At 42.1% G+C, this 15011-nt stretch overlaps 1 protein-coding gene across 2 annotated transcripts in view; it reads left to right on the top strand.

The window, feature by feature from the left end:
- Window positions 1-15011, top strand: part of LOC114495389 (aldehyde oxidase) — a 71262-nt gene that overhangs the window by 38080 nt on the left and 18171 nt on the right. For both annotated transcript variants that reach the window (XM_028510655.2, XM_036023115.1), the window contains exons 20-25: window positions 944-1040; window positions 6231-6355; window positions 8098-8231; window positions 9095-9182; window positions 13187-13273; window positions 14097-14288. In XM_028510655.2, the coding sequence (XP_028366456.1) occupies window positions 944-1040; window positions 6231-6355; window positions 8098-8231; window positions 9095-9182; window positions 13187-13273; window positions 14097-14288 (723 nt within the window). The remainder of the gene's footprint in view (window positions 1-943; window positions 1041-6230; window positions 6356-8097; window positions 8232-9094; window positions 9183-13186; window positions 13274-14096; window positions 14289-15011) is intronic.

The raw sequence follows: 15011 nt of genomic DNA, 5'->3' as shown, positions 1-15011 counted from the left end.
TGGTGTGGCTGTAGGGACCCAGAGTTAGGAGAATCCCCAAGTGCCAGCAGGTTGGAATTCCGTGGGTGGGCAATCAATCATCCATGGCAGGAAATGGCATGTCACACTGTCCAGCTGACACAGGGATGACAGCAAGATAAATTCCTAAGGATTTGTGAGAAAGACACCCTAGATTACTACAGCTGCATCCCAGGCTATGGGTCCCCACAACAATAGCCCTTCCCTGGGCACCCAGGGGAAGCCAGTAAGACCCTGTGTATAAGTGGGTTTGTGGTACCCATGCTGCACTTGTAGGGGAATCTTTCTGTCAGAGCTGAAGGTCCCAGGTGCTCTACTGCCCTGTGCAAATGCTGCGCTCATCTCCCCAAAGGAGGAGCACGGGGCTGGCAGGCAGGGCTGCCGTGATCCTTGTGATCAGAATGTCTGCAGCTAGCACTGACCGAGCACTGATTATACGCCATGTAAGCTCTTTACGTGCCCCACTTCATTGTATCCTCTCCACCCTGCTTGGAGCGCTGTGCACAACCACACCTCCATTTTGACTGATGAGGCTCAGAGGAGGAAGTAATAGACCCACAGTCAACAGCCAGTAAATGGAAAAAATGGACACAACTCCAACTGGGTCCAGAGCCGCTGGCCTTGGCTGCATAAAATGGGTTGTACCCTGAAGAGAAAAATCTGCCTGGAAGATATTAGTTCCATTCTGGGACCAGGTAGGTGCCAGGTTTTTTTCTGAGCATGCTCTCTTCCTTTGGACTAAATGAGGACTTTTGCATTTGCTCTGTGGGCAGTCTCTCTGAAGCCTGGTCCGTAGGGCAGCTCTGCAGGCGTGCTGGACATGCTTGGGGCTCCAGAGCCGGAGGACAGGTGCTGCCCAGACTCAGACGATGCCACTGCTTGTCTCTGCTGCCCAGGTGGCCTCACTATTCTGTTCTCTTTCTAGGAAGCTATCCAACGCAACTCCTTCTTCGAGCCAGAAAGGAAACTGGAATGTGGAAATGTGGATGAAGCATTTAAAGTGGTTGATCAAATTGTTGAAGGTAAAACTACCTGAAAAAAAAAATGACAAGGGAACCCACCCTGAAAGCCTTCTAAGCACGTCTCCTTTAATGTTGCTCCTCAGGAACAGGCACCTCAAGCCCAAATGCATCTCCCTCAGTGTGTGTGTGTGTGTGTGTGTGTGTGTGGCACAGCTGGGAGGCACCGTGGGAGGCCTTGGCCGTGGCAGTTGCCATTAGTGACCACTTGCTCTGAAAGGAAATTAGAATGTGGAAATGGTGATGAAGCATTTAAAGTGGTTGATCAAATTACTGAAGATAAAACTACCTGGGAAAAAGTGGTGAAAGGGAAGCAGTTGTGGCCATAGTTGTTATATAAATGTTTTCTCTTTTTCTGTTCACATCCACATTGCAAGTGGGGAATCGGGGTGCAGACTGATTAGGGAACGTGGCCACAGTCCTACACCAGCCACTAAGCGACAAAGCTGGTTGAGGAAATAATGGCTTTTTTAAAAAAATGACTTCAGAAGCCCCTGTTTCTTTCTGTTTAATCCTTTCTCTGATTTCTCCCTCCCTCCCTTCCTCTCTCCTTCCTTTGCTCCCTCCCCTTCTCCTCTCTCCATTTTCTCCAGACTTCCTTCTGGCACACACACAGGCACATCTCAGAGGTACTGTGGCTTTGGTCGCAGGCCACTGCAATGAAGTGAGTTGTCATCTCTTTGCTGGTAGAGGGTCTCACCTTCACTAGGCCTGTGTATGGATAAAATAACACTGATCTCAAAGATCCATTGTGAAGATTATAAGAGATAATAATGTGTGCCTGGCTAACACTAAGAGACCCCGAACTATGAGCAATAATTATTATTAGGTTAATGTGTTTTTGCTGTTCCCCTCTAGAAAAGGTTGCCTGTTATTGAGCTAACACGCTGGCAGGCGTGCATTTATCAGAGCCAGTGGGTCCCGGTTTCTCTCACTGTAAGATATGTATGAACCCCCCCCCCCCCCGCCCCGAGAGTCCTGTGCCCCATTCTTGGGATTCTGGAGTTAGAGGATCCAGGGTACCCCAGAAATCTGCTATCTTGACCAGTTTTAACAGTGCTCAGGGTGATTCTTAGGAATAAAATGTGGCAAACACTCGAAGGGTGAGTTTGTTTTGGGGGGAAGAAGAGGGAGCATGTTTAGTTAGCACAGAGAGTCCATGGTGTGAACATCCTGGAAGTACCAGTGTTTAGGGGCGCTCCTCCACTGGTGCCACAGTATGTTTCTGTGTAAGGATTTAATTCTTGTGCTTTCCCTGCCATCTTCTTTCATTGTTTAATTCAATGTGATAATTTATTCAGTCTGTCTTTTACTTGAATTTTTAACTTGATACCTGCATCATACCCTGTTAACAAGTATAAGAATGACACAGGAAGGTTTAAAGGGACTTTTAAGGTTTGATTCTCTTAGCTCACTAATTTGAGGTTTGTTTGTTTTTCTTACTCTGTGATTGTCATTTGGATTAAGAATTTTTGACTACTTGTTTCAACACAAGATAATTGAAGGGAATTATCACAACAGCACTTTATCTGTCCCTTAGGAAAATAGGTGCTCCAAGAAAAAAAAGAATACTTAAAAGATAAAATATGTGGCGCATGATATCGAGTCTCCAACCGTGTTCCTGAAGGAAGTGACATTCTCATTTGTGAACAGATGTCAGCCCTCTCTAACCCTGGTGTCACCAGCATTAAGGGACACTGTTTACAAATGAACCAGCTGAGGCCAGAGAGGCATGTGATTGACCAGGAATCAAATACATCTAAGTTTTCCAACTCTGAAGTTCACACGTTCTCTTCTCTACATGAAGCTGCTTCTCATTTATCTCTTTAAAATTTCATTAGCTGGGATGGGCTTGACGCTGGAGAGGGAGATGGCAATCTGTGCGGCAGGATTTGTGAGAGACCTGGGAGCCAGAACTGAGATTATCTCCCCCACAGCCTGTCCTGCTGGGCATCGTACAGATAAACTCCTTCATATCTTAATGGCTTTTCCTTCTGTAAGGGCCCCTTATTAAAATGTAAATATGCCTGGAGGAATCATTCCTAAATCCATACTGGGATAAAATGTTATCTCAGGGATTAGTTGAACAAATTGGTTTCCAACCTAGAGTGTTGAGAGCAACACCCTAGGGCCAAGAGAGGGCACTGTGGTGGGGGGGTTGTGGAGGGCGGGGGGCAGCGCCACATAACTGGGCTCTAGAACACGCCTACCTGACAGGTTGAAGCAGAAACTGCTCTGTCTGAGGTTTTTTTTAGTTCTGTATTTTTTTTAAATGAAGCAAATATTTAACAAAATAAATTGAATTGATAGGTGTCATTATTAACATTTGCAAACCATGAATCTGAGCCCACTGATTAGTGGGATTTTCAATATATAGTCTTTGATAAAAGCTTAAATTGAAATTGAGATTGGAGTGCTTGATGTTTTAAATTTTGTATTTTATAAATGAAGCAGAACCTGTCCATTCTTCTGTACCCTTTCTTTACTCAGATTTTGGATAAGATAGGAAATCCAGACGCTGATACAAAAGATCTCCTTGGGTATCTTCCTCACACAATTTACAAGTCACTATTATTTGGTACATTTTTAATTTTTAAAAGTTCCGCCTCCTACCTAGCATGATGGCTGTCATAGTTGTGTTCCAGATTGTTGTTGTTTTTTTTTTTTTTACCTCTGTTTTTGTTTTTTCCTTAGACTTCCAAAGTATTTCTTGAACAATCTTTAGAATTCCATTTTGATATATCAGTAGTGGGGGATTTGATTTTGTTTATAACTATTTTACAATCAGTGATCAGTTCTCATCCACATTAACTGTTTATAGATTTTTGAAAGTGGTGACAAGTACATAGGCAACTAATATATGGAACTTTCATCCTCATGACATTTTCTGGACAGCCACCACCTGGGTACAGTATGGGACATTCGTTATTCCTTTGGCCCAGACATACTTTCCCTTATTTATAATATAATTGTCTTAAAAACATTCTCTACATACATTGAGAACCACATGAGGCAATGTTGTGATTTTGCTTCAAACACAATTTAGAAAATTGAACAGGAAAGGAAAGTCTATTGTGTTTACCTCTACTTTTATTCTTTCCATTGCTCTCTTGCTTTCCTGATGTTCCAAGATCTTTTTTTTTAAGTCATTTCCTATCTACTTCAAGAACTTCCCTTAGCCATTTGTTATTTTCAGGGAGGTTTTTTGAAAACAAACTCCCTTGGTTTTCCTTTGTCTGAGGATGTCTTGATTTCATTTTCATTCCTGATGGATATTTTTACTGGATATAGAATTCCAAGTTGACAGGTCCTTTAGCACTTGAAGAAATATGTTGTACCAGTTTCTCTGGCCTTCATGGTTTCTGACAAGAAATCTGCTGTCTTTTGAGGTATTTTTCTCTTATAGGTGAAGTAATGTTTTTTTCTCATTGCTTTTAAGATATGACTTTGTGTTCAGCTTTCAGAAGTTTAACTGTGATGCCTTAGCATGAATTTATTTGCTTCATTCCTTTGGGACTTACTCTGTTTCTTGAATCTGTAGGCTTGTGTCTTTTACCAAGATTGGGAAATTTTTAGCTATTAATGGTTCAAATGTTTGACTTCAGTGACACAAATTTTTGATCCTTTATTTTAGCCACACAGGTTTCCTAGGCTCTGTTCATTTTCTTTTCAATCTATTTCTCCCTAGTATTCAGGTTGGGAAATTTCTATTGTCCTATATTCTTGTTCATTGATGATTTCCTCTGTTCTATTCTGTAGTTGAGCTCATTGATGGACCCTCTTACATTTTGGTTGTTATAGTTCTAAAATTTTCATTTGGATCTTTTCATGTCTTTTGTTTCTTTTTAGAGATTTTAAATGTTTTCGTTTACTTTAAGAGTTCTTGTCATGCTCATTGAAGCATTTTTTTATGGTGGCTGCTTTAAAATCCTTGTCAGATCATTTCACGGTCTGTGTCATCTCAGTGTTGTAAGCTATTGTCTTTTCTCATTCAAGTTGAGTTCTTGGTATGAAGAGTGATTTTTTATTGTGTCCTGGTAATTTAGGGTATTATGTTATAAGACTCCAGATCTTATTTACGTCTTCTATTTTACCATAACTCCTCTGATGTTGCATTGGTGGGGAAAATGGGGGAGGGGGCTGGACAATGCCTTGTTATTGTCAGGGTGGAAGCCTAGTTTTCCCATATGGTCTCCACTGACACCACCCCAGCAAGGGGTTTTGGGTACCTCACTGAAACCTGATAAGGGTGGAAACCTAAGCTTTTCACTCAACTTTCACAGATAAAGACAGGTCCATAGTTTTTTCTGTAGTGTTTCACTGGAGTAGGGTAGTTTTTTATACAAGAGCTTTCTGTCTTGCTAGGCTTCTCCTTTCCTGGTCCTTTCTTTAGAGAAAATAGGCTTTTCTTGGGACTTTTTAAAAAAGATTTTTAAAATTTATTCTTAGAGAGAGAAGGGAGGAAGAAAGAGAAGGAGAGCAAAATTGATGTGTGAGAGAAACATTGATGGGTTGCCTCTCACACATGCCCTGACTGGGGCATGGGCCCACAACCCAGGCATGTGCCCTGACTAGAAATCAAACCCAATACCTTTTGCTTTGTGGGCCAATACCCAACCCACTGAGCTATATCAGTGAGGACTTGGAACTTCTTTTCTGTCTTTGCCTGCTAATATTTATGGATTTCTGGCTCCTCTGGTACCAAATATAGGCTACATGAAGCAAAACAGCAACAACATAACCCATTGAATTCACCATTGTATCTTTCCTTGGGTCCTAGAGTCCCTAGGTGGTCTGCCTTCTCTTTTGTAGCTTTGGCAATCTTCTTATGTTTCTTATATATGTAACGTTCATGGTTGTTAGCAGAAGGAAACAGAGAAACATGCATCTGCACCATCTTGTCTTAGAACTAGAAATCTCCTTGTCATACTATTTTGGCTGTATATACCTTTCCCTAGGATGACGTGATCCACTGTATTGGCAGATATGACAGGTTCCTCTACAGAACTTTACTTCACATAAAGTTGCAGGTATAATGAAAACTAACAGTTATTGTTTGTGGCCTTCACCATGCAGCCTACTGTCCCAGCAGAAGTACTGTCAGTGGACTTTCTCCATAATGAGAAAACAGCTAGGGGATGCTGCCTGTCCTATCTGACAGCCTTCTTGATTCTGGCGTATTTTCCTCTAAAGGTGAAATACATCTGGGAGGTCAAGAGCATTTCTATATGGAAACCCAAAGCATGCTTGCTGTCCCCAAAGGAGAGGATCGAGAAATGGATATCTATGTGTCCACACAGTATCCCAAAGGCATACAGGTAACATGGGGCCTTTGTGGAAAGAACATAGCTAAATGGTTTTTGCCTGCAAAATACACAAAAAGCAATTAGAGACAGAGATGCCATTCCAGAAACTGAAGAAATTTGGAGTACTAGTAATCGTATCCATTTGGGTACTAATAACTGTATAATTTTAAAGCTTTTAAGTATTTTTAGGGTAGAGACCTTCTGTTCGTGGATCTGTAACTAAAACAGTTACAGAATCAGCAGGTCTCTTTTGCTATACATTTGACACTGTTAGGAATACAAAAGAAGCAATGAATTATCCCTTAAACTGTTGAATGATAATACAAGAAAGTTGTTCAGAGGAGAAATCCTGAGAGTTCTCATCACAAAGAGAATTTTTCCTTTTCTTCTACTGTGTCTAAATGAAATGATGAATGTAAAATAAACCTATTTTGGTAATCATCTTATAATATACATAAATAAATTAAACTTATACAGTAGTATATGTTAATTATTTCTCAGTAAAACTGGAAAAAAGAATAAAAAAGAAAAAAGAAGGAGGTCTGTCCTGCAAAGTTTACAGTGCCCAACTCACGTGAAGCAGTTAGGAAACCACACTGAGGAGATCACAACCTAGTGCAAATCAGCTAAGTCAGGGTTTACAAACATGGAAGAATTAAGAGAACACAGGCCTGCTAAGAGCTAGAGTCTTCCAGAAAGTCCCTTAAAGATCAAGTCTTAAGTTTGGATTTATACTGAAATGGGGTTTGTCTAGATGGTGAGAGAGAGATCATTTCCAGACAATTCTACACCAAGATCAAATACCACTCATTCATTCATTCATTCATTCACCTGTCCCTTCTGCAAATACTTATGCCTATATACCAGGAAGCATGCATGTAAGAAAGTAAGAACAGTACAAGGACTGCCCACATTGGATGCACTTTAGGATTAGCTAGTCCCTTCTGCAAATACTTATGCCTATATACCAGGAAGCATGCATGTAAGAAAGTAAGAACAGTACAAGGACTGCCCACGTTGGATGCACTTTAGGATTAGCTAGTATAGGCATCAGGGTGCAAGCAAAGGGGTCTTGATTCAGTAAGTCATAAAGAGCAGGGTTATTCCCAGAGCAAGTAGGAATGTGGGACTGTGGAGAATGAGGCCTTTGGAAGGTGAAATGCTAAGAAGAGTGAGGCAAACTCCATTTCAGTCCTCACTTCCTATGTGACATTGGATCCATCACTTCATCCCTCTTGGACTCCCCATCTATAAAAACAGTAGGATGGCAAAAAAAAAAAAAAGAGCAAGACCTGCATCCAGGGAAGACCTACTGGCCAACTGAGCAGTAATCCAAATGGAGGTGAGAAGAGTGCATTTTCCAGTGGAGAACAGTGGCATGCAGGGAAAAGACCCAATCTGAAAGAGGCCTGGAAGGCCACAGAACCTCCCTGTTTCAGGAAACACATCCCTAGGGATCAGTGTGGAAGGTATGCTTTGTGTAAATGAGTAGTTCATGGGGAAAATTTATTTTAAAAATTTAGCAGAGTGCTAAATACTACTCAATACTAATGATAGTTTTGGTGATGTCATTGTAGCTAAATACTGCTGAGATCAGTGTGGATGCACTCTGAGGTCTTTGGAAATTGCCATTATTTACATTAACCACACAATTTGTGTATCATGTACAACATTGTAGAATTAAAACATGTAAGGCTGCCTCAACTCCCTCGCTGCTGATGCGTCAGATTAATGAGGACTGTTCTCATTCACAGGACATAGTGGCTTCGGTCTTGAAGCTCCCAGCTAACAAGGTCATGTGTCACGTAAAGCGTGTTGGTGGGGCGTTCGGGGGGAAGGCCTTCAGAACTGGCATCATGGCAGCCATCACTGCATTTGCAGCAAACAAGTAAGTGCAGGAAATAAAATGAGGTCATGCTGAGTATTAGCAACATCAGAATTAAGGAGGAAGAATTTCAGTCGAGGTTATTTAAAATCACATAGAATATACACAGACACAAACAAGCTGTCAGTTATTACAACTTTTTATCTTATATTGTCAAACTGCATACAGTAAGGGCCAAAATAAGAATCAGTTACCGAAAAGAATAAAAGCCCCAGTGAAAATACTATAACCCCTGGAGAGTAGACAGAAACAGGTGCTGAAAGGACAGAGGTTACTTATCCATAGCACCTGTGTGTGTGTGCGTATTCCCTTGATTTAAATGGAGATTTTGCTCTTGTTATGCTTATCTTTATGTATATTAGCGTATATTACCATTTTTCTTCAAGAATCTCAAAATATTTCCATAGGAAATTGCCTTTGGAACAGGTACACCTAAAAGGCTCAATTTCTTTGCTGAGTAATATGGGTCAGTTCCTCTATCCCATGATACAGAAAGACCTTGCTTGCACACCTGTCCACTCAGCATCACCTGAATTCTTCCATTTGTAACCAGTCTCTAATGTGGCCTTTGGACTATTTGCCTATAGGGGAGGTTGTTATCACAGTGGGAAATACCCACAAAGCAATACTCTGGGGCCTCTGGCACCCATGAGCCTCCCTCCCATAAGTAGTCAGCGATTGCGCCCTGGCCCGAAGAGAGGGGAGGCCATTGTGTGTGCTTGAGATCAGCGCAGCCTGAGTTCAGGGGGTAGTTCTGCTGTTCTGTAGTGTGCATGGATGCCACTCAAGGTGCCATGAGGGGCTCCGTAAACCCCAGATACACGTGCATGGTAAAAGAGTTCACCACTTGGTTTTTTCTATTTTAGACATGGTCGCGCCGTCCGCTGCATCCTGGAACGAGGAGAAGACATGTTAATAACTGCAGGCCGCCACCCTTACCTTGGAAAGTACAAAGTGAGCTGAAGAAGGGAAGGGGGGGATTCCTGTTGTAAAGACAACATTCCTAAAATGCAGAGGGCGGCGCTTGGCTACTCTCCAATGGGGAATAACAATGAGCAAATCAACAAATTGTGCTTCTGTTTGACTTTCTATTCCTTGGGCTAATTGCTTAATTATTGGCTTGTAAAATGAAGCTTTTCGGCTTGCCTCAAAGACGACAATTTGTGAAGAGCTAGCTGGTACTGGTTGCTACAGAGTAATTAACTGGAAAACATATGAGTATATAGGTCCATAAAAGTAGATACAATAATCATGCTATAAAAGATGTAAAACTAGAGTGATTCCTATAAAAATGGTGTTTGGTAAAATTATAATTATTTGCCAGCACATTCCTCATTTTTAACTATATCAGAATATTTTGTAAAACTCCATCCCAGAAAATTTCCATAGCACAAAATAATAATAATTACTATTAGGTTTTGCTTTATAAGAATTAAGTTTTTACCTGGCAGAGTGGGCTAATGGCTCTAACAAACAACTAAAAACCCTCAGGGGTTTAAACCTTTATTGTGTTAATCCCAGCCCAAGTATCAGCTACATGGGATCAGTGGGGGTGGGGAGGACAGGGAGGAGAAGAGAGGATCTGCCCCACAAAGTCCTGCAGGGACTCCAGCTGTCCCTCTTCCCCGGGACTGCACTGCTGAATGCAGAAGTCACTAGGCACCTGTGGCTATATTTAAATTTAAATTTACCCAATTAAATACAATTAAAAATTCAGTTTCACAGTCGCATTAGCTATATATATATCAACTGCTCAAGAACCCTATGTGGCTAGCGTGTGCCATATTGGACATGCAGATGCAGAACATCACAGAAGGTTCTGTTGGACAGCACTGCCCGAGGGACTCTGAGTCGTCCACTGGGTCCTCTGCAGAAGGCAGGAGACAGGGAAGAGAGGGAACACAGAGTGTCATGTGGGAGGTGTTTTAGTCACAAGGCCTGTGAGTGGTGGACCTAGCTTCTATCCCCATGTAGCTGGCCAGAGGCTGGGAAATGAAGTCTTCCTCTGTGCCCAGGATAAAAGATAAAATGGTTTGCTGAACACATAGCTTCATTTCTACCACAGCTGGTGTGCCTGCACACATATTTTTAGAAGATAATAAATGTATCTTTTCAGTTCACATTCACTCTAAGCTATTATTTGATTTTGGTTTAGTTCAACAAAGATGTATTGCAGTAAGCTTTGTTCTGAAGGAGATTACACTTTAGTGATTGAGAGGGACATAAGTCACGTATGAAGTCACTATGGAAGCATAATCATCTCAGGTCAGAAGATGAGGCACACGGAGTAAAACCATGGGGAGAGATAAACATGAGTTGGCGTATGTGCAGGAGGCTTCCTAGAAAAGGTGAAACATAGATGACCTTCAAGAAAGGATAGGCAGAAAGAAGGCATGTCAGGTGGTATGAATACTAAAAGCAGGAATGCAGAGTTGGGATGCACATGGCATTTTTGATAGGGGCAGGAGTGAGGGGAGAATGGGAATGAGAACACAGAGGGCTTGCTGAAGGGCAATGGGAAATAAGATTTGTTGGGTTATGTGATGCCAGACGAGAGGGGCCCGAGAATCCCAGGACAGGGGTTAGGCTTGGCCTCATAAGAAAGAACGTCACTGAGTAGATCCTCGACCAGTCAAGTGCCCTAACCAAACATGAGTCCATTGGGGAGAGTAACATCACGGCAGCGGGCAGGATGGCTTAGGGAGGACAGAGGACGGGGGCAGGTGGACCACTAGGAGGCAGCCGGCACGTTCAGGCATGAAGCAGATGAAGTCTGAGCTACATAATAAGAGGTAGAAGAAGAGGTTTTATTGTGTAAAATCAAATAGAATTTGGTGACACACTTGGCAAAATACAATGCAGAATAAAACCACACACATGACTTGGAAGTATCTAGTAGACAGAACCAAGTTGGAAGGAGGAGCCGATCTGGAGAGACAGTGATGAGTTTGTGGGTGTAAGTTTTGGGCAGGAAGTGACAGATGTCCTTCACTACTACGGGACTTTATTAAAAGGACTAGATTATAGTTATAGAAGTCATCAGCATAGTGGAGATTAAAAAATGAGAAAATAATGTTTTCTAATGAAGGGTGGTGTGAGGACAAGGGATATTAACTTATTAATACCATTAATATTAATTTGTATTTAGAGCATTCTGTTTCAGTTATGTGCCTATGATTTTCCATGCACCACCATATTTATTGCCATTTCACAGAAGGTCAGAGGTTACAGGGCTTGCCTAAGGTGCACAGCAGGTTAAGTAGCAGAGACAGATCTTGACCTCACACTGCTGGAATTCATAGGCCATGCCCTGGGTTTGATTTCGGTTCCATTCAATAAAAATCATTATAGTGAACTTCAATAAATTCGGGGATATTAAAGCAGTGCACAGACAGAAAACAGGAATACTGGATACATCTTAAAAGCAAGGACGACATTTATTTAAAAGACCTTCAGCAGCACCAAACGCTGCTGAGAGTGTTGACTGAAAATGACCCTGGGAGAAAAATGTAAAGAGGACATTCTGAACAGCCACCACCCTGAAAGATTAGGAGAAGACCTAATCTTTAGACTAGGAGGTTTGAAGACTAGGAGAGATGTGAGGGTGGGAACTATAATTCAAGGGTGGCAAGAGTGAGGGGTCAACAAACACATCGTTGCTTTGTTTTACGAGGAGAAAAAGGGATTAAATAGTAGTGATGGATTAAACAGGAAGAGTTTCTATTTGTTTCACTTTTTTGTCTTTCTCTACCCTTCCTTTTTTCTTTTTTATTATTATTTTTAGTTGTGGCAAAATACGCACAACATGAAATGTACTACCTTAATCATGTTTAAGTGTGTGTTTCAGTGGCATTATTCACGTTGTTGCCCAGTTGTCACCACCATCCAACTCTGAAATTCTGTCCGTCTTGTAACACTGAAGCTCTGCACCCATGAAGCAATAACTCCCCTTCCTTCTTCTCTCAACAGCCCCTGGCAACCTCCATTCTACTTTCTGTCTGTATATTTGACTAGTCATATAAATGGAATCACAGTATTTGTTCTTTTGTGACTGGCTTGTATCACTTAACATAATGTCCTTCAAGTTCATGTGTACTGTAGCATGTGTCAAAATTTTCTTCCTTTTTAAGGCTCAGTATTGCGTTGTATGTGCATGCCACATTTTGTCTATCCATTCATCCACTGATAGACACTTGAGTTACCCCTCAGCTATTGTGAGTAATGCTGCTATAAACATAGGTGTACAAATATCTCTTTCAGATCCCGCCCTCAATTCTTTTAGATAAATATTGAGATGTGGGATTGCTGGGTCATATGGTGATTCTACTTTAATTTTTTGAAGAACTGCCATATTGTTTTCAATAGTAGATACGTTACCTTACATTCCCACCAATCGTGCACAAAAGTTCCAATTTCACTGCATCCTCACAAACGCTTAACTAGTTTCTATTGTTTTATTATAGTAGCCATACTAATGGATGTGAGGTGGTATACTATGGTTTTGATTTGTGTTTTTCTAATGATTAGTGACATTGAACATCTTTTCTTGTGCTTACTGGACCTTTATATATCTTCGGGGAAACATCCTCTTCAAATCCTTTGTCCACTTTTTAGTCAGATTGTTTTTTGTTGTTGTGTTGAAGAGTTCTTTATGCATCCTGAATATGAACACTTTCACAGATACATGATTGGCAGATACTTTCTCCCATTCTCTGGGTTGCCGTTTCACTCTGTTGATTATCTCCTTTGATACACAGAAGTTCTTAATTTTGTTGTAGCCAGTTTATCTGTTTTTTCTTTTGTTGCCTCTGCTTTTGGTGTCATATCTAAGAAATCATTACCAAATCCAATGTCATGAAGCTTTTGGCCTATGTGTAGAGGAGCCACAAGTGACCAAGCACCCTCTAGAGAGACTTGGCCGCCAGCACTAGCATCAAAGGTCAATTCTCCTCCCGCAGGCTGGATTCATGAATGACGGCAGAATCTTGGCCCTGGAGATGGAGCATTACACCAATGGAGGCGCCTCCCTGGATGAGTCATTACTTGTGAGTGTTTTAAGGAGCAAGTTCACATTCTGGAAAGTGTTACATAACATGGTTGAATTCAGAAAAGTTTCAATAGCTAAACACTATTGAATTATAAAAGCATAAAGGCCCTCATTGTAGGGTGGCCGCATGTTACCCGTGTCCCCAGAGTGAGCCCGAAGGTATTGATTGGCCAGGTCTGATCTGCATCTGTGTGTTATTTCCATGTTTCCTGTACTTGCAGCTCTTGTCCCAGGTGCAAGCCTTAGACCTCAGCCTCAGCCCTACTGGCATTTTGAACAGATAATTATTTGTTGTGGCGGCCGTCCTGTGTGCTGTGGTTTGGTTAGCAGTATTCTTGGCCTCTACCCAGCAGATTTCAGCAACATAGCTACCCTCCAGTCTCAACAACCAAAAATGTCTCCAGACATTGCCAAATTCTCATGACAAAAAAGGGCAAAATTACCCCTAGAGGAGAACCAATCATTAGACCAAATGCAACACATTTTTTCCTGTTATCTAGGATATTATTTATATTCATTACATTCTAGAGATTAAGTGGTTAGGGCTTCATGGGCTTTTGGATATGTTTGAAATCTGGGGAAAATGCACTTGCTCTAAATATGAAAATTAAAAAAAAGATTTCAAAAGAAAAGTTATTCAAATCACTAAACATTATTTTACAGCAAAAATGCATTTAAATTGAGGCATGGGTCTAGTTTAAGCATGTTTGATGTGACTGAGAGAGTCGGTCATTCCGGCCTGGTTTTGGTGTGAGGTCTCAGGATGATCAAACAGGTGCAGAAGGACAAAGTGTCCTCATGTCAACTCTGGATTTCCCCAGGTGTTAGAAGTTGGAATTCTGAAAATGGAAAATTGCTACAAGTTTCCCAACCTGCGCTGCCGAGGGCGGGCGTGCAGAACCAACCTTCCATCCAGCACAGCTTTCCGTGGGTTTGGCTTCCCTCAGGCAGGGCTGATCATCGAATCCTGCATCACGGAGGTTGCAGCCAAGTGTGGGCTGCCCCCTGAGAAGGTAACACTACATTAGTCCCATTCACAAATTTTAGAGGTGAAGGGAGCATTGGGAGCCATTTATGCTGAGAAATGCGAGTCCTGTGTGGGCTCAATGACTTGCTCCAGGGAACCTAACTCACTGCTCTCACTCAGGCTCCTTCTCAAAAATCCCAGGGACAAGAAGATGTTGAAGAGTGAGCATTGTCTTCTAACTTGTTTAGTGAGAAATCTCCATTGGTTGGGGGTATAACTGCTACAAGATGTCATACCCTTCCTTCCCCTGCTTCCTTAACATCTCAGGCAGCTGTCCTAAAGTTCCAGTCGCTTCAGTTACTACAGTGGTCTGTCTTCACTTCTTTGTCCCAACTCTGTCATTCACAAGCTCTGTGTTCTTCCTTGCACCTCTTCTACCCGAGGATCCTAGAATGGAGTTACAGTGGGGGCGGGCATGGTGTGCCGTCTCACCCCTTCTCCCCTGTGCCTTCTGCTGCAGCGCTGGGGGCAGAGAGGAAGAGAAGGAAAAAAATCAGGCAGCATCTGTTGTGACTCCTCCCCGCAAGCTCTCTGTCCTCTCCTTAATTCCATGTAGCTACTTCTCAAGTATGTTGTCTCTGGGTTCCATTTCTGCCAGGTCTCATGAAAATCAGCAGTCCTCTGTGCGGGGGAGTTCGAGCTCACCTGCCCGTCAGCTGGCCCCTCCTGCGACACCCCCCAGTGCCCCTCCTACAGCACCCCCCAGTGC

This window comes from Phyllostomus discolor, chromosome 4 (assembly GCF_004126475.2).
Source record: "Phyllostomus discolor isolate MPI-MPIP mPhyDis1 chromosome 4, mPhyDis1.pri.v3, whole genome shotgun sequence".
In the NCBI taxonomy this organism is placed as follows: Eukaryota; Metazoa; Chordata; class Mammalia; order Chiroptera; family Phyllostomidae; genus Phyllostomus; species Phyllostomus discolor.
This window is presented reverse-complemented; position numbering and strand designations above follow the sequence as displayed.